Genomic DNA, 23919 nt, shown 5'->3' with positions numbered 1-23919 from the left:
GTGGGAATATGACTGTTTGGACCTAGTGCTTTTCTATTAGTTCTGGAATTACTGGCAGCATTCGAATGACGCAGGATTCTTCAGCCTTATCATACATTTGACACTTATGCTCCTCACAAGGAGTGCAACAGATGGGGTGGATGGATTTCCTCACACGGAGTGCAACAGATGGAGCCACAACAAGAATTTTAAAACAATAAAATAACATTTATTGAGATTTAACAAAATAAATAATCTGCTGTTCAGCATAACAAACAGAAGAGGTTGTTTAATGCTTGTGAGGCAGGAGGTTACAGTTTAGGTACTTCATGGAAATAATGTGTCCATCCCAAATTGCACCCTTTTTCCTATATAGTGCACCATCTTTGACTAGAGGTAGGCCCTGGTCAGAAGTAGTGCATTATATAGGAAATAGGGGACCTTTTCGGATGCAGAAAATGTAATGTCCTGGATTCTCCCTGATTTCCTAACCATCCAAACACCTTTCTTTTAAACATTCATTCCCAAGTAACATCTGACTATGTATTCTTACCAAAAAAAGTGAATTCTCCAAAACTCCATAATCAAAGAATTTAGTGTTTGATACGACATACATACTGTATTAAAAAAATAACATTGGGAGATGAGCATTCTTGTCATTGTTAACTCAGTAATTGCCTCAAGAGTTATGCAAATTATTGTTGCTTGTTTTAAGCCTTATTAAGTTAAATCAAAGAATGTTGAGTTCACCAACAAATATAATCTCAGGGCTCAATAGTGTTAACATATTAACATCCCAACCCACTCCTCTAAATTAACATAGTTTCAGTGGATGTCAGTGACAGTTGCTGCAGTATTGGAAGAAAAAGGCCTCTGAACCTGATTATCTTCTCTGTACACATTGCCTTTATCATCTAACGGTCAACACTCAAAATAGTGACACTTTGTAAAACCAATCTTTAACGGTAGTGTCATAACAGATACTTATCCTAATCTCAGTGACAACCTTGTATCAACAGAACGAAAATAGCACCAAAAGTTAGTCATGATATCAACATTTTGCATCCATTGTCCTGGGGGCGGGGTGGGGGAGGAGGGGATTATGGGGATTGGGATTATGTTAAAAGTGGGCAAACTGAGACATTGTCACATCAGTGTGTGACAAACCTCCTACATTTGTGTAAGTGTTACCGTAGCCCTGTGGATGCATGTGGCTAATGCCCTCGCAGGAGTGTTTGGGCACACTATATACAGAGGTAAAGTTGTAGAGTGCCTATCCCTCAATTTCAGTACTGGAGGGCCATAGTATTAGAAGGTTTATGATGCTTTACCTCTCCCTGAACCACCCGATTCAGCCAATCATGGGCTCCGTCCAAAATAACACCCTATTCCCTATATAATGCACTGCTTTTGACCAGAGTTCTGATCAAAAGTAGTGCACTATGTAGAGAATTGGGTGTCATTTGGGATCCAAAATTTATTTAGATTGGAATGATTCATTCCACCTCCCCTCCGCAGTACTCCCAAGTGTCAATGGTTTAAGTACAGATGGAAAGCCTGCTGAGTTGTGCCCTCCAAGATCTGAATGGAGCTGAGAGGCAGGGTTGTTGATGGGTTCTCAAGATGATGAGTGGTTGGTTTCACTACTTTCCCCCGTGGTCCGAGTCATCTTTGGTGCTGCCAGGGCTGCTGCTGCTGCACACTGCTATCGAGCCCCTTCTCTCCACCTTGACCTCAAAGTCTGGAAGAGGAACGATAAGGGCTGTTAGCCTATATGGCCGACTGAGACAATTTGATGACAATACATTATTACTCCCCCTGAACATTTGATTGGTATAGAGTACTTCACTTAATCAAAATAATACAAGGGGAAATACAACACCATGCAACTATGGTAGCACTCTTTAATATTTGAAATTTAATATGTCAAGAACTTGAATTTAAATGTCAAAATCTGAACCCACTTATAAGCTAATAGGATAATACTGTCGATGGAGTACAGTCAGAGAAGACAAGTCATGTTTCCTTGAGTTAGTGTGAGAGAAATGGAGAAGGAAACCAGGGTGAGTGAGAAGAAAAACGGATGACGGAGGGGAAGTGAGAGGGAGACCGACGTCATAGAGAGATGAAACATGTCATTTTGGTTGTTTTTCCCCTCTACTTAAGAAGTCGAGGAATAGGTAGAAAAAAAAGCCTGTGCCATTTCCCTGCCCACAGGTTTTTATTTTTGTTCTCTGTCGCCTGGTGAGTCAATGCAACGCCCCTCCAATTACCGCCCACTTCTTAGCCCCCTCTCTCGATCCATCCCGCCCTTCAGCCCACACGCCTAACACAATGTGACGTCAGCTGGTGAGGAGTGAGGGGGGAGGGGGGGTTCCGTTTCTACTGCCCCCACAGCACTTCCTCTGGCCCCCCACCATTATTCTTTCTCTCTTTCTTTCTATCTCCCACTCTTTCTCTCCCACTCTCTCTCTGTCTCCCTGTATCTTCTCCACCCTGCCTACTGTGACAGCCCAGTACTACTGCACAGTAGCTTTATTAACATCTCAATGGCTTGACTTTTACATTTTAATGATGAGTGACAAGATGTGATAGGGCAAGGGTTAAGTACAATCATTTTAAGTGTTGCTATTATTAACATATGCTAGAAGACCTCAAGGCAATTTGACTGTACTAACATCCATGTCAACTTTCATTATGACTTTCTAATCTAAACTGTAGCTGGATGCTCCCTCCTCAGCCTCCCTTCTCTATCCCCCAACTAATTTCTCTCCTTTCCCTATTCTCCAGTCCCAGCTAGAGAAATAGCTCTGGATAGTGGGAGGCATCACCCTAGACAACAATACTGGCTACAGGGGCAGTATGTTAAAGTGATAATGTAAGTTTGTCAAATGTTTTCATACCTCGAAAGTGGTTTAATATCAGGAGACAATGTCCCAGTCAATGTCCCAGGACATTTGTTGTGTTGATTTAGCTCGATTCTACTGTATGTCTCAAACTCAAATGAATAGGAAAGATAGGCACCGTTTAAAAATTATGAAATGAGACAATGCCTATCTTTCCTATTCATTTGAGATAGAGACATGTAGCCGAATCTACACAACAAATGTTGTGGGATGGACTCGTCTCAACATAACACCAATTTTTAGGCCTGAAAAAGTCAGACTATCACTTTAAGAGTGTTAGCATGATAACTCTTGCATGATAACGTTTGTAAGCCATTACTCAGAAAGTCACCTGTGGTATGTGTCCCCTCTGACCTAAGGCTGATCTTGCCAGCTCGGTCATGTGACACCATCTTAGCCAATCGCAGCCCCTCATCCATGAGCGTTTGTTGCATGAGATGGCGACTCCAGTTTGCAGGGATGGAGGTGTCGGTGGGGGGGCGGGGGGATGGAGATTGGTTGCACTGTGAGGCTACGTCTATTAGGACAGACAGGGTTAGGTGTGAATGCCATTTTGAACCAATCACATATAGCTGCTTCTTGACAAGACTGCGGCTGCGTCAAGATTGGCATCCTATTCCCTATGTAATGTACTACTTTTGACCAGGGCCCATAGGGCTCTATATAGAGAATGGGGTACCATTTGGGACATAGCTGGACACTACAGAAAACATGAACTATTGTCAATAGTGCTTTGTAGTCAGTGGGGCTCTGTGACATTTAGAGAAACACATAAAGAATGTCTGGGAATGAAATATGATTAAGTGACACTTACTGTACAAGATCAGCGCTAAATGTGTTCAACAATTACTGTATTTACATGCAAGACTTACTGACTTGAGCTGATATACATACTAGTGTTAAAGAAAATATATTTGGATCTGGACACTGTATGTACAGTTGAAGTCGGAAGTTTACATACACCTTAGCCAAATACATTTAAAACTCAGTTTTTCACAATTCCTGACATTTAATCCTAGTAAAAATTCCCTGTCTTAGGTCAGTTAGGATCACCACGTTATTTTAAGAATGTGAAATGTCAGAATAATAGTAGAGAGAGTGATTATTTCAGCTTTCCGAGTGGTTCAGAAGTTTACATAAACTCAATTAGTATATGGTAGCATTCCCTTAAAATTGTTCAACTTGGGTCAAACGTTTCAGATAGCCTTCCACCAGCTTCCCACAATAAATTGGGTGAATTTTGGCCCATTCCTCCTGACAGAGCTGGTGTAACTGAGTCAGGTTTGTAGGCCTCCTTGCTCGCACACACTTTTTCAGTTCTGCCCACAAATTTTCTATAGGATTGAGGTCAGGGCTTTGTGATGGCCACTTCAATACCTTGACTTTGTTGTCCTTAAGCCATTTTGCCACAACTTTGGAAGTATGCTTGGGGTCATTGTCCATTTGGAAGACCCATTTGCGACCAAGCTTTAACTTCCTGCCTAATGTCTGGAGATGTTGCTTCAATATATCCACATTATTTCCCTTCCTCACGATGCCATCTATTTTGTGAAGTGCACCAGTCCCTCCTGCAGCAAAGCACCCCCCACAACATGATGCTGCCACCCCCGTGCTTCACAGTTGGGATGGTGTTCTTCGGCTTGCAAGAATTTCCCTTTTTCCTCCAAACATAACAATGGCCATTATGGCCAAACAGTTCTATTTTTGTTTCATCAGACCATAGGACATTTCTCCAAAAAGTACGATCTTTGTCCCCATGTGCAGTTGCAAACCGTAGTCTGGCTTTTTTATGGCGGTTTTGGAGCAGTGGCTTCTTCCTTGCTGAGCGGCCTTTCAGGTTATATCGACATAGGACTCGTTTTACTGTGGATATAGATACTTTTGTACCTGTTGCCTCCAGCATCTTCACAAGGTCCTTTGCTGTTGTTCTGGGATTGATTTGCACTTTTCACACCAAAGTACGTTCATCTCTAGGAGACAGAACGCGTCTCCTTCCTGAGCGGTATGACGGTTGCGTGGTCCCATGGTGTTAATACTTGCGTACTATTGTTTGTACAGATGAACGTGGTACCTTCAGTCGTTTGGAAATTGCTCCCAAGGATGAACCAGACTTGTGGAGGTCTACAAATTTTTTCTGAGGTCTTTGCTGATTTCTTTTGATTTTCCCATGATGTAAAGCGAAGAGGCACTGAGTTAGGCCTTGAAATWCATCCACAGGCACACCTCCAATTGACTCAAATGATGTCAATTAGCCTATCAGAAGATTCTAAAGCCATGACATAATTTTCTGGAATTTTCAAAGCTGTTTAAAGGCACAGTCAACTTAGTGTATGTAAACTTCTGACACACTGGAATTGTGATACAGTGAATTATAAGTGAAACCTGTCTGTAAACAATTGTTGGAAATTACTTGTGTCATGCACAAAGTAGATGTCCTAACCGACTTGCCAAAACTATAGTTTGTTAACAAGAAATTTGTGGAGTGGTTGAAAAACAAGTTTTAATGACTCCAACCTTAGTGTAGGTAAACTTCCGACTTCAACGGTACCTTGTGTTAAGCTGTCCAGACTTTCTCCTGATAAGCTGTCCTCGTCAGCCCTCTGGGACACGCCCTCTGAACCCTCCACACCATGGAGGGAGGACACACACTCTGACACTATCACCTGAAACACACACCAAACATCATAGTGTGTGTGTTACAATGCAATTACTACTGAAATGTACTAATGGCATACATTGATATATAGTATAGGGCTGATTGAAAAGTATCCATGGTATAAATTGCAGTGTATGAATTTTTGCAATTTCATTGATTTATTCTAATTACAGCTTATTCATTGTCGACCAATGCTGTATGGATCAACATGGTACTAATATTACGTTGACAAAACAGCTTTTGTACACACACTAACTAATTTAAACAGATTGAGATAGAGTTTGATATAGTTTTAATCTTTCTTGTTAGGGGTTCAGAAACTTTAGCCCACTCACCTCATGTTTCACTCTCTTTTGGGATGGTAAACTGCAGTCATCTGCACTTGTTCTGTAATAACAGAAATAAATAATAAAGTAAAAGAGCAATCCTCTTGTGCAAATTCCAGGATTCAGTTGATCCTGCTGTCTGTTAGTTCATTAGCAAGTAGTAGCTCATTACATCCAATTAAAATGCAAAGTGTTGGTCCCATGTTTCATAAGCTAAAATAAAAAATCCCAGAAATGTTCTATTTGCACAAAAATCTTATTTCTCTCCAATTTTGTGGACAAATTTGTTTACACAACCGTTAGTGAGCATTTCTCCTTTGTCAAGATAATCCATCCACCTGACAGGTATGGCATATCAAGAAGCTGATTAAACAGCATGATCATTACACAGGTGCACCTTGTGCTGGGGACAATAAAAGGCTACTAAAATGTGCAGTTTTGTTACACAACACAATGCCACAGATGTCTCAAGTTTTGAGGGAGCGTGCAATTGGCATGCTGACTGCATGAATGTCCACCACAGCTTTTGCCAGAGAATGTAATGTTCATTTCTCTACCATAAGCCGCCTCCAACTTCGTTTTAGAGAATTTGGCAGTACGTCTAACCGGCCTCACAACCGCAGAATACATGTAACCACGTCAGCCTAGGCCCTCCATATCCGGCTTCTTTACCTGCAGGGTCGTCTGAGACTAGCCACCCGTCAGCTGATGAAATTGAGGAATATTTCTTTCTGTAATAAAGCCCTTTTGTGGGAAAAAACTCATTCTTATTGGCTGGGCCTGGCTCCCCTGCCCAGTCATGTGAAATCCATAAATTATGGCCTAATAAATGTATTTAAATTGACTGATTTCCTTCTATGAACTGTAACTCAGTAAAATCTTAGAAATTGTTGCATGTTGCATTCATATTTTTGTTCAGTATATAAAAACTGATGTTGTGTAACCAAAACTTGAGGCGATGTGACTAACAGTAAACACATACATTATTCATTGATTTTGAAAGATATTTAAAAAATCTTATTGATTATATAAGACGCTTGAGTTTTTGAAAGTGCTTTCATTTAGCTGATCACAAAGTATGACTTTGTTTTGGAGTGGATGCACTAACTGCAGTGCTGTCTGACGAGTAGCATGACCTTGGCCAGCCTTAGCTATGTGTGCTAAGTGCATAAGTCTCTCTATATTTGGGTTTCCCTGGGTGCGTCCCAAATGGCACCCTAATCCCTACAGATGTAGCATCTTAATTTGAGCCAGTTTGCTTCAGCAGGAACATAATCCTGCAGCAACAGGAAATGTGAATTATTATGTGGATTATAATGAATGGACATTTTTGTAGGGGTTGATTAATTTTTCATTGGGGAAAGTCAGAATTTTCKAAGTGGAAATGTCTAACTTTAGATGCCTTTTTAAAACTCAAATACACTAAAAGTTAGCTTTTCTGCTATGCAGGAAAATTCTCAGCAACAAAAGAGTGATCAAATTAAGATCCTACAGCTGTATGTAGTGCACTACTTTTGACCAGGGCCCATAGGGGACACAGCCTAGTTGTAGAGGAAGAGACAGAAGGTGAGAGGGTGGGAAGGTCATCAGACGGGGGTGGGGAAGCCCCTAAACAGTGGAACCTCGTGCCCTTACCTGGCATGCTTGAGTGTGGAGGTGTAGGCGCATTCTCTTGCCACCTGTCTAGCCAATGAGAAGAGCTCTACCCGTCGCAGAAGCAGAGCGTTGTCACGCATACAGAACTGGGCGGCCGCTTCATTGATGATCAGCTGAACATGAGGAGGACATCAAATAAGGTGAGAGGGGAAAGAGAACATTAGAATGATATGAACACTATGATTTAAAAAAATTATACAACCCACTGGGCAAAAACTGGTTGAATCAACATTGTTTCCAGGTCATTTGAACAAAAACATTTAATGTGATGACGTTGAAGCAACGTGGAAAACTGATTGGATTTGAAAAAAGTAATCAACGTAATTTCGTGTTTTTTTTCACCCAACTTTTAACCTAAATCTAATGACATGGTGACATTTTTGATTGATTTCACATTGAATTCAGGTTATTTGACAATTCAAAACTAGATGTTGAACTGACGTCTGTGCCCAGTGGGAATGCTCAAGCCTCTCACATATACTAGTACACAGATAACTCTTATTAGTGGAAACACTGATACCCTCACCTCGTGGTGTGTGAGCTGCTTGCCCTCCCTCCTCTTGGAGTCGAAGCGGCCGTAGATGAGGCTGTACTTGCGGATCTCCTCCTCCTTGGCCATGTCCTGGGGTGCCATCTTGAAGATGTGGCCCACCGTCTTGGCCATCTTCTTGTTCATCCTAAGGAGTGTTTTCACCTCTCTGGGGTCCGACCTGGGCAGGGTCCTCAGGAGCCTGTCTACGCTCTCCCCCACTGCCCGTGCCGTCTCCCCGTCCAGCTGGCCCCCAGGCCAGGCTGAGAGGACCACCGGGGAGAGGGAGGAGGAGGAGGCTGTGGGCGTGGAGGGACCTGGGGTACGAGTGGGGAGTAGAGGTGGGCTGGGCTGCTCCTCGTCCACCCCTGAGGCAGACACCGAGACACTGTTCCCATCCGGCTCTGGGCTGAGCCAGTGCGGGTCCATTGGGGACAGCTTGCCCCTGTAGTGGGTGTCCGGGGGCTGTGGCGAGGCCCGGGAGCAGGGGCTTCTGGGGCTCCCGCTGTGCATAGGGGTGAGGCACGCCCTGTCCTCCCTGTCGAATGGCGACCCCGGCTGCCCATTGCTCAGGGACTTCCTGGGTCCGCTGGCGGCGGTTCCGCTGGCACCAGTTCCGTCCACCTTGAACAGCGGGATGCCGCCCAGGGGCACGTTGGCCAGGGGCTGGTTGAAGAGGGCCGGGTTGGCTGCCCAGTCGCGGAGGGCCTTCTGTAGACGGCGCACGTGCAGTGGCTTGGTCGCCATGCCGACCAGCGCCATGATCTCCAGGAACTCATCCTCTGCAGCCTCACAGAGCTGCTGCAAGTCGTCACCGCCCWGCTGGATGAAGGTGTCGTAGTAGGCCAACAGGTTGGCCCTCTGCAGCACCCGGTACAGCTGCAGCTCGCCCAGCATACGCGGCAGAGACATGGCGTAGGACTGTAGACAGGAAAGAAGGAACAGACCGGAGGAGAGTTACTCAAGACTCCACTTAAGTTTAATAAATGTCTCATCAATGAAAGGAGAAAACAGTTATGATGTATTGTGTTGTGTGGACAGAATGCTTTATTAATTTGTTTGCTACATGGAATAATCCTTCCTCCCCACTCCATTCTCTCTCCCTGCTTCTTTCCCTCCCTACCCCCCTCTCATCCATCGCTCCCTCCTCGCTCTCAATCCCTTCCCTCCTTCACCATCTCCCTCTCTCCCCTTCCCCACTCTCATCTGTCTTTCTCTCTCCCATCTCCACCTATCTCTCTCTCCTCTCTCAAAGCACAGACATGATATTGAGGCATAGATATGCGTCAAGTGAATTGACACAAGTCAATACATTGCATTCAATGCAAAAGGATATTCAGGCAGACAGACAGACTCTAACCTCAACCATAAACCTAACCCTAGCTTCATGTCCACACCTTGGCTCAACCCTAACCCTAGCCATGGGGTTGGAGCTATGGTTAGGGTTGAGGTTGGATGTGGACAAGAAGTTATGGTTATGGCTAGGGTTACGGTTACGGTTGAGCCAATATGTGGAGATGAAGTGAGGGTTAGTGTAGGGTTGAGCCAGGAGTGGACATGAAGCTAGGGTTATACTCTTTAAAAAAAGGGTTCCAAAAGGGTTCTACGGCTATCCCCATAGGAGAAATTTTTGGTTCCAGGTAGAACTATTTTGGGTTCCATAAAGAACCCTCTGTGTAAAAGGTTCTACATGGAACTCAAAAGGGTTCTACTTGGAACCAAAATGGGTTCTTCAAAGGGTCCTCCTATAGGGACAGCCAAATAACCCCTTTTAGGTTCTAGATAGCACCCTTGGAAAAGGGTTTTGGTTAGGTTAAGGGTTGAAACGGGATGTGGACATGAAGCTAGAGTTAGTGTTAGGCCCTAGATATCACCCTAACCCTAATCCAATTAACAATACATTTATTTGCCCCTACCCCCACTACATGGCAGAAAGGTAGGGTTCATGTGTTTTTGAGTGAAATCGGCGGTTGATCCTAGAAACACAATTCACATATGGGATCATTCACCAGACGCTCCCGATGAACACAAGCCTACACCTGACCGGGGGACCGCCATGACCCGGCATATGAAAGTTAAAGTCAATAGACCCAAAATATTTTTTTTACCTCCATTGGACACAATGGTCKTGCAGTTCTAGAAACTAAGAGTCTTGTTAAAATGAATTCTGAAGACAATGTCAGTAAAAAAAAAAAAGTATTGACGTGAAACTTAAAACTGCCTGCCTGCCTGCCTGCCTGCCTGCCTGTCTGTCTGTCTGTCTGTCTGTCTGTCTGTCTGCTGTCTCTTATACACATCTAGATGTGTATAAGAGACAGCTTTAGAAGCTTCTGATAGGCTAATTGACATCATTTGAGCTGTCTCTTATACACATCTAGATGTGTATAAGAGACAGTCTATACACAATACCCCAGAACGACAAAGTGAAAACATGTTTTTTCACATTTTTACAAATGTATTGAAAATTAAATACGGAAATACAGTTGAAGTTGGAAGTTCACATACACTTACGTTGGAGTCATTAAAACTCGTTTTTTAACCACTCCACAAATTTCTTGTTAACAAACTATACTTTTGGCAAGTCGTTTAGGACATCTACTTTGTGCATGACACAAGTAATTTTTCCAACAATTGTTTACAGACAGATTATTTCACTTATAATTCACTGTATCACAATTCCAGTGGGTCAGAAGTTTACATACACTAAGTTGACTGTGCCTTTAAACAGCTTGGAAAATTCCAGAAAATGATGTCATGGCTTTAGAAGCTTCTGATAGGCTAATTGACATCATTTGAGTCAATTGGAGGTGTGACTGTGGATGTATTTCAAGGCCTACCTTCAAACTCAGTGCCTCCTTGCTTGACATCATAGGAAAATCAAAAGGAAAAATTTTAGATATCCGCAAGTCTGGTTCATCCTTGGGAGCAATTTCCAAATATCTGAAGGTACCACGTTCCTCTGTACAAACAATAGTACGCAAGTATAAACACCATGGGACCACCCAGCCTTCATACCACTCAGGAAGGAGACGCGTTCTGTCTCCTAGAGATGAACGTACTTTGGTGCRAAAAGTGCAAATCAATCCCAGAACAAGGACCTTGTGAAGATGCTGGAGGAAACAGGTACAAAAGTATCTATATCCACAGTAAAAYGAGTCCTATATCGACATAACCTGAAAGGCCGCTCAGCAAGGAAGAAGCCACTGCTCCAAAACCTCCATAAAAACGCCAGACTACGGTTTGCAACTGCACATGGGGACAAAGATAGTACTTTTTGGAGAAATGTCCTCTGGTCTGATGAAACAAAAATAGAACTGTTTGGCCATAATGACCATCATTATGTTTGGTGGAAAAGGGGGAGGCATTGAAGCAACATCTCAAGACATCAGGCAGGAAGTTAAAGTTTGGTCGCAAATGGGTCTTCCAATTGGACAATGATCCCAAGCATACTTCCAAAGTTGTGGCAAAATGGCTTAAGGACAACAAAGTCAAGGTATTGGACTGGCCATCACAATCCCATAGAAAATATGTGGGCAGAACTGAAAAAGCATTTGTGAGCAAGGAGGCCTACAAACCTGACTCCGTTACACCAGCTCTGTCAGGAGGAATGTGCCAAAATTCACCCAATTTATTGTGGAAAGCTTGTGGAAGGCTACCTGAAATGTTTCACCCAAGTTGAACAATTTAAAGGCAATGCTACCAAATACGAATTGAGTGTATGTAAACTTCTGACCCACTGGGAATGTGATTAAATAAATAAATGCTGAAATAAATAATTCTCTCCTATTATTCTGACATTTCACATTCTTAAAATAAAGTGGTGATCCTAACTGACCTAAAATAGGGAATTTTACTAGGATTAAATGTCAGGAATTGTGAAAAACTGAGTTTAAATGTATTTGGCTAAGGTGTATGTAAACTTCCAACTTTAACTAAGTATTCACACCCCTGAGTCAATACATGTTAGAATCAACTTTGGCAGCGATTACAGCTGTGAGTCTTTCTGTGAGTCTCTAAGAGCTTTGCACACCTGGATTGTACAATATTTGCACATKAATCATTTTTAAGTTCTTCAAGCTCTGTAAAGCTGGTTGTTGATCACTGCTAGACAGCCATTTTCAAATCTTACCAAAGATTTTCAAGACGATTTTAGTCAAAACTGTAACTAGGCCACTCAATATCCATTCAATGCGTCTTGGTAAGCAATTCCAGTGTATATTTGGYCTTGTGTTTTAGGTTATTGTCCTGCTGAAAGGGGAATTTGTCTCTCAGTATCTGTTGGAAAGCAAACTGAACCAGGTTTTCCTTTAGGATTTTTCCTGTGCTTAGCGCTATTCTGTTTATTTTTATCCTAAAAAACTCCCTAGTCCGTGTCGATGACAAGCATACCCAAAACATGCTGCAAACATGCATGAAAATATGAAGAGTGGTACTCAGTGATGTGTTGGATTTCCCCAAACATAACGCTTTGTATACAGGACACAAAGGGAATTCCTCTGCCACATTTTTTTCAGTTTTACTTTAGTGCTTTATTGCAAACAGGATGCATGTTTTGGAATATTTCTATTCTGTACAGGCTTCCTACTTCTCACTCTGTCATGTAGGTTAGTATTGTGGAGTAACTACAATGTTGTTTTTCCATCCTCAGTTTTCTCCTATCACAGCCATTAAACTATAACTGTTTTAAAGTCACCATTGGCCTCATTGTTAAATCCCTGCAGGATTTCCTTCCTCTGAGTTAGGAAGGATGCCTATACCTTTGTAGTGACTGGGTGTATTGATAGACCATCCAGTGTAATTAATAACTTCCCCAGGCTCAAAGAGATATTCAATGTCTGCTTGTTTTTTTAAATCTACAAATAAGTGCCCTTCATTGCAAGGCATTGGAAATCTTCCCGGGTCTTTGTGGTTGAATCTGTGTTTGACATTCACTGCTAGATTGAGGGACCTTGCAGATAATTGTATGTGTGGGGTACAAGGACGAGGTAGTCATTCAAAAATCATGTTAAACTTTTACTGCAAAATCTGTGTGTTCTTGGTAGTCTTAAACAAATCTACTTTGAAACAAAAGTATAAACCTCACACACATGGTTATGGGCTTTAAAAAAAAGAAATCTGTCAGATATAGAGTTGAAATGTATTACATTTTTTGTTTGCATCCCAATATGACACTTTATATACATCACAGAAGACATTTGGCATTTCCTGTGTAAAAAAAGTGTATTAATTATGAAATTATGAAAAATATTAATAACATTCCACACATGAGGCCACTAGAGGGCGATTTGGTCAGATGACTGCAGGAATGGGGTGTACCCTATTATTGCACCATGCAATTTATTATGTGACTTGTTAAGCAAATATTTTTTTAGGCTTGCCTTAACAAAGGTGTTGAATACTTAATTTTTATGTTTTATTTTATTTCACCTTTATTTAACCAGGTAGGCTAGTTGAGAACAAGTTCTCATTTACAACTGCGACCTGGCCAAGATAAAGCAACGCCCCACTTAAGCCCCGTGATTGCAAAATTCGAGCTGTTTCGAATGGAAGTACCAAATTCGAGCTGTGTCTAAGGAAACCTGGGCCAGTGCAGCCCAGTTTCACAACAAGTGCCAGCTCGATTAGAATTCGGGCTGGTGGAGCCGTTACTATGCAACCACCAAACTGATCACCGCTGGATGCTGACACAATGTAGCTAACTCGTCTGGGCATGTTGCTGTTAGCTAGCACTTAGATAAGCAGTAGTCAGACATGACACGAATTAGCACCATAGCTGGGTCCTTCATTCATTTTTTGCACTACACAAACGTTTATGAGGACAGTCAGCCCTCAAATGCTAGCAAATCAGAGTTGAAATAAGCTAGCTAGCTGGCGGGAATGTTTGCTGGCCAGGTCGTATTGAAAGCTAGCTAGCTACATCATATCAAACCTGTCGTCTGGTTTGCTTGGTTAGCTAATAGCCAATGTGATGGCAAACAAGGAATTAAGCTAGTTAGCCTGTTGTGCTAGTGACGACGCTAATAATTTAGCTAGCTAGCTAACGTCAGCAAGCCAGACTCACTCAGATATAAATATATATAACGCTAGTTACAGCATGGTGAGGGTGAATTAAATTCTTCAACATCTTGCTAGCAACATTAGCGAATACAGCTGCAGTCACATATTAGCTACCTAGCAACATGACATAATTTCTTATTTTTGGAGGCAGTGGAAACGCAATTTGAGATGGCCTACCAAAGTCATGCCAACAGGGTTGATTTCAAAGTGCCAATGCAGACGGGGCTTTATTGACTCAAGACATTTCAGCTTTATATTTTTTATTAATTCGTAAACATTTCTAAAAACATAATTCCCCTTTCCCCATTATGGGGTAATGTGTGTAGATCAGTGACACAAAATCTCAATTGAATCCATTTTAAATTCAGACTATAACACAAGAAAATTTGGATAAAGTTAAGGGGTGGGAATACTTTCTGAAGGCACTGTATGTCTGTCTGTCTTTCACCAGTTTTTGCCTAATGCTCAACCATCTTGATGCATGTTTATGTATCAATTTCTGAGGCATACACAGCACATGCGTCAAGACGCTTACCTACTCGCAATGAATGCAATAAATGTACTGAGAAATTTGTCACATCTTTTGACTATCTGTTATGTTGCAGAATGTCTCATATAAGAACACATGAAGTCAATATCAATCAGATGTCTTGAATAAGAAAACACTAAATCCATACCATTTTTTATTTGAACCCAAATTACACATGAGAGACTTATACTAGCGTACAATAGCCTACTTTTCCTGATAGTTTATTATTATTGATGATCATATTTGACAACACTTCACGTGTGGGTGCCCAATCCTCTATACCTCAAATATGCAGGATGTGTTCTCCAATTACGCATGGCATTGTCATTGGAAAAATGTACAGTTTAGACATACACAATTGTTTTGTTTTTTCAAGATCTGAGAATTAAAAAATAGTTTGTTAAAAATAGTTCGTCTGTTCTTATGAGGACAGAATTTGCGAGTTCATATGATGCACAAAGCGACGGTTACGAAAATAATAATTTAAAAAACAATGACAATTTTTAAAAACAATGACAATAGTATTAAGCGAACATCCATAGTGCAAGGCAATACCAGACGATCCATCTTCCTACGGAACTAAACACGCATGTGAAATGTAATATTTCATCATAAAAATGTAAATAACTCCAGCATAATCTCTCACCTCGTTCAAATCGTCCGATGGCTGAATTGGCAGAGGGGACCTGCGCGCACTGAGTGACCCGAATCCAGTTTTCGCGCAATCTGTTGAACCTCGTAATAGGCTAGATTATCTAAAAAATAAAGTTATATCAGCAATCCTAATTGTTATCTCACTTTTTACCTTATCGAAAGTCTCATCCCTCGACGACTCTTTTTTTAAGTGCCATCCAGTCCCGTTAACTAAGTTTCCATCAATGTAAGAGATTTGATAAATACACACTATTTAAAAAGCTATTGTACACAACCTATTGTAAATGCCTTAAATGTATTTATATAATCGCTTTATTTCCCTRTACAATCGTTATCTTTCTCACTTCTGACTGCTGTTGACACCAGCTAAATCCCATAACTCGTCTGAATTCGTTGGCAGTTATCTTCCCCCCGGCGAACCGTATTGGTTGCTGGCTGCCTTTTTGCTGGTTGTGTGGGTGCGAGAAACCTGGGGGCGGACGCCATCTGACCGAAAAAGAGCTTTCCTCTCTCCCAGTAGAGAGGCGGCTTTCAAATTGGAGATGTGGGAGGCGGGGGCCTGAAAGACTGAGGTTTGCTTAGTAACCCTTTCATTTTCGGATTTTATTTGCCCACTTTTCAATAAGATGCACCTGTCTAAAATGAGCCTATTTAATAAAAACGGAGGACCACATAGCCTACCATTCTGCCTGGTCAGTCACAGAAATGTGTGAGGTGAGCTGTATGCTTCTATAGGCTATGCTGCTAGCCTAACCTTCAATTTAATTAATCTCCTTTTATTGTACTAGAAAAGTTATTTGGGTGCTGTTTCACAAATAAATATTTTTGATCTACAGCACAGTCGTAAACAACATGGACATACAGTAATAGCCTAATAGTGCGGCAGAATCATCAAGTGGTTGGCAAATGGTGAAAGACTGTTTCCGATCGTTTGGGTAAATTCTTTGCGTGACGCATGAGATAGGGGATTCCCCGATGACGCAACAGGCATCACTGTGAATTTGATTTACACTAGGTCTACAACATTGCAGTTTTTTCATTAGAAATAGGCTAACTTAAAGGGGAAATCAGCAGTTGAAACAATAATAAAGCATTATCTATGCCCTGGCCTGTTTCGATGAAAAGCAAAGGAATGGGGATGGAGAAATGTAACCACTCTTAAAATTCAAAGACAGAGCTATTATCAGAATAAGGTAAAACCCAGATGCAGACCTTGTCGAAGTAACAATGTTTATTACAGCAACAGGGGCAAAGGTACAGGACTGCAGGCAGGCTCAGGGCAGGCAGAGTGGTCAGGCGGGCGGGCTCAGAGTGTAAGGGTGCGTGCTGGTGGCAGGGAAGTCAGGCGCAGGAGATCGAACTTGGTATAAAACGGAGCAGTTTAATAAGTGCTCAAAAACTCTGAAAACCAAAATATACAAAATAAAACAAGTGGGTACAAAACTCGTCACACACCAGAGCATATCTTGCACAATGCTTACAAACAAACAATCACCGACAAAGACAATGAGGGGGAACAGAGGGTTAAATACACAACATGTAATGAATGGGATTGGAACCAGGTGTGATACAAGACAAGACAAAACCAAAGGAAAATGAAAAGAGGATCAGCGATGGCTAAAAGGTCGGCGACTTCGACCGCCGAACGCTGCCCGAACAAGGAGAGGGACCAACTTCGGSGGAAGTCGTGACACAGGGTCAGGACAGGCAAGGGTTAAAACCAGGAGGACGAGAAAAGAGTGACTGGGGAAAAGCAGGAGATGAATACAAAAAATGCTGGTTGACTAGACAAACAAGACGAACTGGCAACAGACAAACAGAGAACACTGGTATAAATGGAAACAGGAGACAAAGGGCTGTGAGACATGGGTTTAACTCAGGACACATGAAAGGTGGGGTGTATTTGAAGGGTACGGGGCAACAGAAGACGAACAGCAGAGGGACTAATAATTTTAGAGATGGTAAACGGGCCAATAAATCAGGGGGGGAAAGAGATTGCGGGATTCCACCCGGAGGGGCAGATCCCGGGTGGATAGCTATACCTTCTGCCCAAGACGATACCGGGGAGCCGGGGGTCCGATGGCGATCCGCTTGTCGTCGATGCCTGGAGGAGGTCTTGAGGAGGGCCGACCGGGCTCTCCTCCAGGTACAACGACAGCGGCAGACAAACATCTGGGCAGAAGGTACGCCGACCTCTTCCTCCTGCTCGGGGAAGAGCGGGGGCTGATACCCCAGAGAACATTCAAAGGGCGATAGGCCCGTGGCAGAGCAGGGAAGGGTGTTGCGTGCGTATTCCACCCACACAAGCTGCTGGCTCCAGGTGGTGGGGTTGGCGGAGACCAGGCAACGCAGAGTTGTCTCAAGGTCCTGGTTGGCTCGCTCCGACTGGCCATTGGACTGGGTGTGGAACCCAGAGGACAGGCTGGCCAACGACCCAATGAGGGTGCAGAACGCCTTCCAAAACTGGGACGAGAACTGAGGACCCCGGTTGAAGACCATGTCCACAGGCAGTCCATGGATCCGGAAGATGTTCTGCACTATGAGCTGGGCCATCTCCTTGGCCAAGGGTAGTTTGGGGAGAGGAATGAAGTGGGCGGCCTTGGAAAACTGGTTGACCACAGTCAGGATGGCAGTGTTGCCCTTAGGCTCCAACATGACTGGCCATGATTGTTTTGATTGTTTTAACTTGGGGACACATTGATTAAATGGTTTATGTTGAGTATATGTTCACCACAGCTGTGATTTTACACAAAGCAACATTGTCTCTATCATGTCCCTCCTTCGGGTCACCATGTAGGCGTTGAAGCATGCTGACATGTTCTATCTGAGCCCTCTCAACCAAATAAGCAGGGCCGGTCCTTGCCGTTCTGCCGCCATAGGTGAGACCAAAAAATGAAAATTGAAAATACTTATTTTCATGATGGTGAAAATACATATTTTACAAACGTTCAAAATATGTATTTTCTGGATGTTGAAATCAGGCTAATTTTTGGTTCTGAATGAAAGTTGAAAATAAGTCATTTATAGACATCTATGTTTGGGCCAAATTAAGGCTGTTCTAGACCGGACAAAATCTGAACCAAACATAGACGTCTAAAAGGCGTCGGTCCTGTACCAAAAAAATACGTCCAAAAGGCGTCGGCGTCGGTCCGTGCTTACTAAGGTGTAGCTTACAGTGTTGTCTGATATTGAATTTTATGAAAGCCCATCTATGTGGTAAGCCTACCATTTGTAAAACACAAAAAAACATATCCAGACAGGACCAAAAAAAGACGTCCAAAAAACATCACCTTATGCTTACTGGGGTGTAGCCTACCATGTTGGCCTGCAATAGAATTTTATCCATGTAGTAGGCCCACCATTTGTAAACCAGGTAATTGCATTGGTTAATTAGTCCTGATTCCTGGGACTAATCAATTTGACTATTTAAGCTCTGAATATCAGCTACCCAACTTTATCATGAGTTATCATGAGCCTATTTGCAATGTGTTTACCCAGCAGGACATGCAGAAGTATTTTATTTTTCATTATGATCAGCTTGTCAAAAATGTGCAGATACAAACTTGTAACCACTGATCATGACAATGCGGTGAAACTCCTGGACAACATTTGTGATTGTCCATTCCATGTTGCCCACTTTTCTTTGACCTGTCCTGTTTTTAGGATATGTTGTTTGTGAACATGACAACTCATTTTTTATTTGATTGAGTGCCCTTTAGGTTAGGCTATTTGATCTGAGAAACCTGCATGTTGTTCGTCTCAATACAATGTCATACATTTTATCTCCAGACTGTTGGCTACAGAAAAGGCCACATACTGTCTACCATATCCTATATCAGCCACATGATTTATGTTCGCTATTTTTTTTGACAGAACGTTGGTGGAGCACCGCAGTTGCTTCTCTCCAACAGAGGCACGCTGGGAATGGACAAAGTGGGCACTGCTTACCAAAGGGCGACATCAGCGCTCACTTAAAAAGCCCATATGCCACTGGTTGAGAGAAATTGTCAGTGTTTTTGGGCAGAATTAAGTGAGGTTTTATGTGTTGTTGTTGGACGTGCGGTTTGGCCAGTTTAGCTCAGAAAATGCCGCCTCGTCAATCTGCAGCCATAGGTGGCCGCCTAATACTGCCTAATAAGCGGGCCAGCCGTGCAAATAAGCAATACTTTTTTCTAGATATCAAAATACGTGTGTATGAAATGAAAGTCTAGAGATTGAAATGAAAACTAAGCTATAGGCTACACTTTTTCTATTAGACCTATAGTACACTTTCCTAACATTCAAATAATAGTAGGCCTATTAGTTGGACCAGAGAATTCAGATTTMGTTTTGAATACGAAATAATGATTGCCCTCTTAAAATATCAGATTGACTATCTTCAAATTCGTCATACATGTAATTGTGTGAATAAAGGTGATATTTTTAGGTCTTCTGAGGCAGAGGACACCCACAGTGTGTTCAGTCCATCCTGCCTCCTTTATATCCATCCATCCCCTGCCTGTCACTGATTGACACAAATCCCCTGGAGAGTGAGCTGTGCCCCCTCCGGTTGCAAGCCCCCCTTTCCTACCTCTCTCTTCCCCAGACCTCCCCCTTCTGAAAGCCCTGGTTGATCTCACAGCCGCCCACACAGACTATTCGCACACACACACACACACACACACACACACACACACACACACACACACACACACNATGCTCCCCATCCAACCTGACAGAGCTTGAGAGGATCTGCAGAGAAGAATGGGAGAAACTCCCCAAATACAGGTGTGCCAAGCTTGTAGCATCATACCCAAGAGGACTTAAGGCTGTAATCGCTGCCAAAGGTGCTTCAACAAAGTACTGAGTAAAGGGTCTGAATACATATGTAAATGTATTTWTTTTTWTTAWTTTTTTTWATAAATTTGTAAAAATTAAAATAAAATAAAACTGTTTTTGCTTTTTCATTATGGGGTATTGTGTGTAGATTGATGAGGAAAAAAACGTTTTAATACATTTTAGAATAAGGCTGTAACGTAACAAAATATGGAAAAAGTCAAGGGGTCTGAATACTTTCCGGATGCACTGTTCACTTTCCTAAAATTCTTATAATAGTAGGCCTAATTGGACCAGAGAATTCTGATTTTCTTATGAATAAGAAATAATGATTGCCCTCTTAAAATATCAGATTGACTGTAGGTCAAATAAAGGTGATTCTGAGAGGTCTTCTACTTCTTGGTCTTCTGAGGCAGAGGACATCCATACTGTGTTCAGTCCATCCCACTTCCTTTATATCCATCCAAGGATGTCATGCACCCCAAAAATCTGAGGGGGCAAAAGTTACGTGAGGATGGCGGGGGGTGGTCTGGAGGGTGCTAGATCCCCCATCCGTAAATTGGATAATTTAACATTTTTCACCTGAATCAGCTTTTTTTCTGCAATCTAGAGCCATAATCATTATGCTTAATTCTATGTAACAAAAAATGTTATATTTTTCTGTATATCTAAGCAAACCTCTTGAGCTGTCTGTATCCTCCTGACTGGTGGTTCTTTTTTTAAAGAAACTAAATATGCTTCTCTGTATCGCTGCTCAAATCTGGGTAAAATATGAAAGGAATGTGATTATTGTAAAGTACATCTAGTTATTTCTAAAGTCTACCAACCTTGCCAGCAGGCATGCCAGCTAAGATAGTTAGACAAGCTAGATACTCTAACTGATTGATAGCCTAAAATGGCTTCTTGGTAGCTAGTTATGAGGTTGATAGATTGGAAACCCACAGGATAAATCCGAGGGGGCACGTGCTCTCTGTATCCATCTCCAGCCTAACTAACTAGACACTTGGCCCACACAGACTTCTTGCACACACAAACACACACACTCCTTGAGGAACACACAGCATCCAGAATGGGCAGAAATAGGCTAGAGAATGCAATGCACCGGGGAGTGTGTGGGTGGGTGGAGAAGGCAGACATGAGAAAATGGATGGTGTTTGACAGTAGGAAAAAGTGACTGCATGATATCCATGTTTGCAGTGTTGAATAAACAATGACTTGTTTTGTTTAAATAGGGAATAAGTCAGAAAATAGTTTGCCTATTATAATTCTAGTCTTTGAATTATTATTTCATTATTAGTCCTTTATAGACTAATTTGAAGATAATTACTTAAAGATAATACAATTGCAGACCCATATCTTTTTGTTTATATAAAGATAAACATTATGATTAACGCTACATTCATCCTCTTTCTTTGTACTCAGTTGCCATTTAAAGTTGCATTAGAAACATTTTTGAGAGAGCGTAAACTTGTTCTGGCAAAGATTGGGTGAATCTAGGGGAAACAAGGTTGTGGGTTGTGTACCGTTGGCAAAATGTCCTTTCCTATTAAAGCCATAGGCAAAGTCATTGGTCATATTCCCCCTTGCATGTGTTGTTACTTTACTTTCATCAATATGATGACTGTTATTTATCTAATCAGCTAACGATTAAATTAATCATGTAACAATGAACTCATTAGGATTTGGGGCACCACGAGAGCGTTCTTTAAAGAGTTACCATCTCCGGGAAGGTCTTTACCTATCACATCCATAAACAGTCAACTTATCAATCATAACCTCGTATCATATCATCATTCTTTACAGTCGTAACCTTGCATCTGCAAAAACCCGGGCCTTACTTATGATTCAGTACTACACAAATTGGTTTAATTATTTATTTACTAGCTAACTAAATGGTAACACAGGATAAACATACACACTTAATACATTAGAAACAGGTCCCTAGCGGACTGACAACAACATGGCTGCTTGTTACAAAAGACATAGAGTGGGCGAGAGAGAGAGGGACAGATAGACTTAACGTTGGTACATTTAGAAACTACTCTCACTTATACTTTGCACACRAACCGCTGCCTGCTTAGAGTAAGAAACCATGAATGTATTTACGTGAAAATCCTTGTTTTCTCTCGGTGTACAGGGCCTTCTTGGAAAGGGGGTTGGGCCTTTTCGCGGGACGCTTGTAAGGCTCTGATTGTCCAAACGGGGTTCCTCTGTTGTTCTCCTCTGCTGGTCGTCCGGTATCCGGTGACTTGTCGTGTAGTCCTGAACAGAACTACAGAGTTTATTCTACTTACATTCACTCTGGAAGATGCTTATTTGAAGATAGGCTAGCCAGCCCTGTCGATGGTTCCCAGTTGGGTTGTTGAGAGTAGCGTACTACGGTGATTTGAAAAGAGTAGTAGAATGGTCCCACTTAAATTCACTTTCGAAGATACTTTACTTAGGACAGCTAATCAGCCTTACCAGTGATTGTCTGGGAGGTGACTTTATCACCTCTACCTCGTGTTGAGATTCAGAGTTCAAACCACTTTAAACGTGAGCTGCAGCTCTACGTCTCTCTGGCCTAATATGTTCATTCTTAACCCATAATTTTATACAGTTCATTCAAAAGGGTGGTTCCGTCAGGCTGACACTGTCACATGGAATGACGCTGGAAAGACGAAGCAGCTACAGGGAGTCAAACATTTAATAAGGAACGGACATGGAGCGAGAAAGGAACAGAGTCAGCAAACGAGTAACACAAACAAAAAACAATTAATGCAGAAGCAGGGAACAGAGCAAGGGAACTGACAAATATAGGGGTGGAAATAAACAGGTGATGACTGAGTCCAGGTGAGTCCAATATCGCTGATGCGTGTGATGAGGGAAGGCAGGTGTGCGTAATAGATGGCAGGAGTGCGTGATGCAGGGCAGCCTGGCACCCTCAAGCGCCGGGGGGGGGGTTTGGGGTGAGAGGGAGCAGACGTGACAGAAACGCTCTCTGATCTCACTTAAGAGGGTGGTGACTACTTACCACTCTGATCCCTCTCTTAACAAAAACACTTTCATCATTGTTCATATAGCATGCACAACGTAGAGGATGGACATTTTGTAAATGTAGTGTGTTACAGTATTTCCTTTATAACAATTTTAATGACATTACAAAATAACAACCAAACCGACATCAGTGTTCTTTTAGGTCGCCTCTGACCATTCCCCTTGTTCTCTGTTAGAAAGATTGTTCCATTATTCGCTTTAGAATGTGTTCGAGTTTCGGCAGGAAAATCTGTGAAACAAAGGCACATTCCTCAGGTGAATTTGGAGAGGAAGAGACCTGAATGTTCTTTCCTTGATTTACAACAGGGCGTGAGCTGTCAACCCCCACCAGTTCCCTTCTCCCCACCTCTGCGGGTGAGAGGGGGTCTGGTTGAAGTTATTTATTTCAAAGCTTATCTGACCTATTTGGATCCTCACAGGACAGTCATGACACATGCATCAACCAATGGTTGCATGCCATGTCATCGACTGTGTCATCGATTGATATATTGCAGTTATTCCGCGTTCAAAACAACTGGGATCTCGGAATCTCAGGCTTCCAACTTCAGTGCGTTCAAAACAACTGGGAACTCTGAAAAAAACTAGCTCAGACTGGGAAAAATTGATTTGAGCGGTCATCTAACTCGGGAACTCGGGCCTCTTTCTAGAGCTCCGACTTTCTGACCTGAAGATCACTGACGTCATGATTTGAGTTCCCAGTTGTTTTGAACGTGGCATTTGCTGATATGTAAAATACCTATCCTTTAACGCCAAACACAGGAGATGAGAAGCAGGTA

The 23919-nt window shown here is 42.3% G+C and overlaps 1 protein-coding gene across 4 annotated transcripts; it reads right to left on the bottom strand.

Annotated features, from left to right (window-relative positions):
- Positions 1-186: 186 nt before the first annotated feature.
- On the bottom strand, positions 187-15765 carry LOC111965075 (NGFI-A-binding protein 2-like). 4 transcript variants are annotated; one of them, XM_023989080.1, is made up of 8 exons: positions 15637-15765; positions 15285-15393; positions 8050-8973; positions 7503-7636; positions 5877-5928; positions 5434-5548; positions 3217-3402; positions 187-1720 (listed from the first exon to the last, which is right to left on the bottom strand). In XM_023989080.1, exons 3-8 carry the CDS (start codon positions 8962-8964, stop codon positions 1623-1625), a joined length of 1500 nt encoding a protein of 499 aa, XP_023844848.1. In that variant the 5' UTR covers positions 8965-8973; positions 15285-15393; positions 15637-15765; the 3' UTR covers positions 187-1622. The 4 variants fall into 4 exon arrangements, with proteins under 4 accessions (XP_023844848.1, XP_023844831.1, XP_023844838.1 ...); XM_023989063.1 differs by having other exon boundaries at positions 15285-15765; XM_023989070.1 differs by lacking the exon at positions 15285-15393 and having other exon boundaries at positions 15444-15765.
- Positions 15766-23919: the final 8154 nt, after the last annotated feature.

This window comes from Salvelinus sp. IW2-2015, linkage group LG1 (genome assembly GCF_002910315.2).
Source record: "Salvelinus sp. IW2-2015 linkage group LG1, ASM291031v2, whole genome shotgun sequence".
NCBI classification, from domain to species: domain Eukaryota; kingdom Metazoa; phylum Chordata; class Actinopteri; order Salmoniformes; family Salmonidae; genus Salvelinus; species Salvelinus sp. IW2-2015.
The sequence above is the reverse complement of the archived record's forward strand: the minus strand, read 5'-3'. Positions and strand labels throughout refer to the sequence as shown.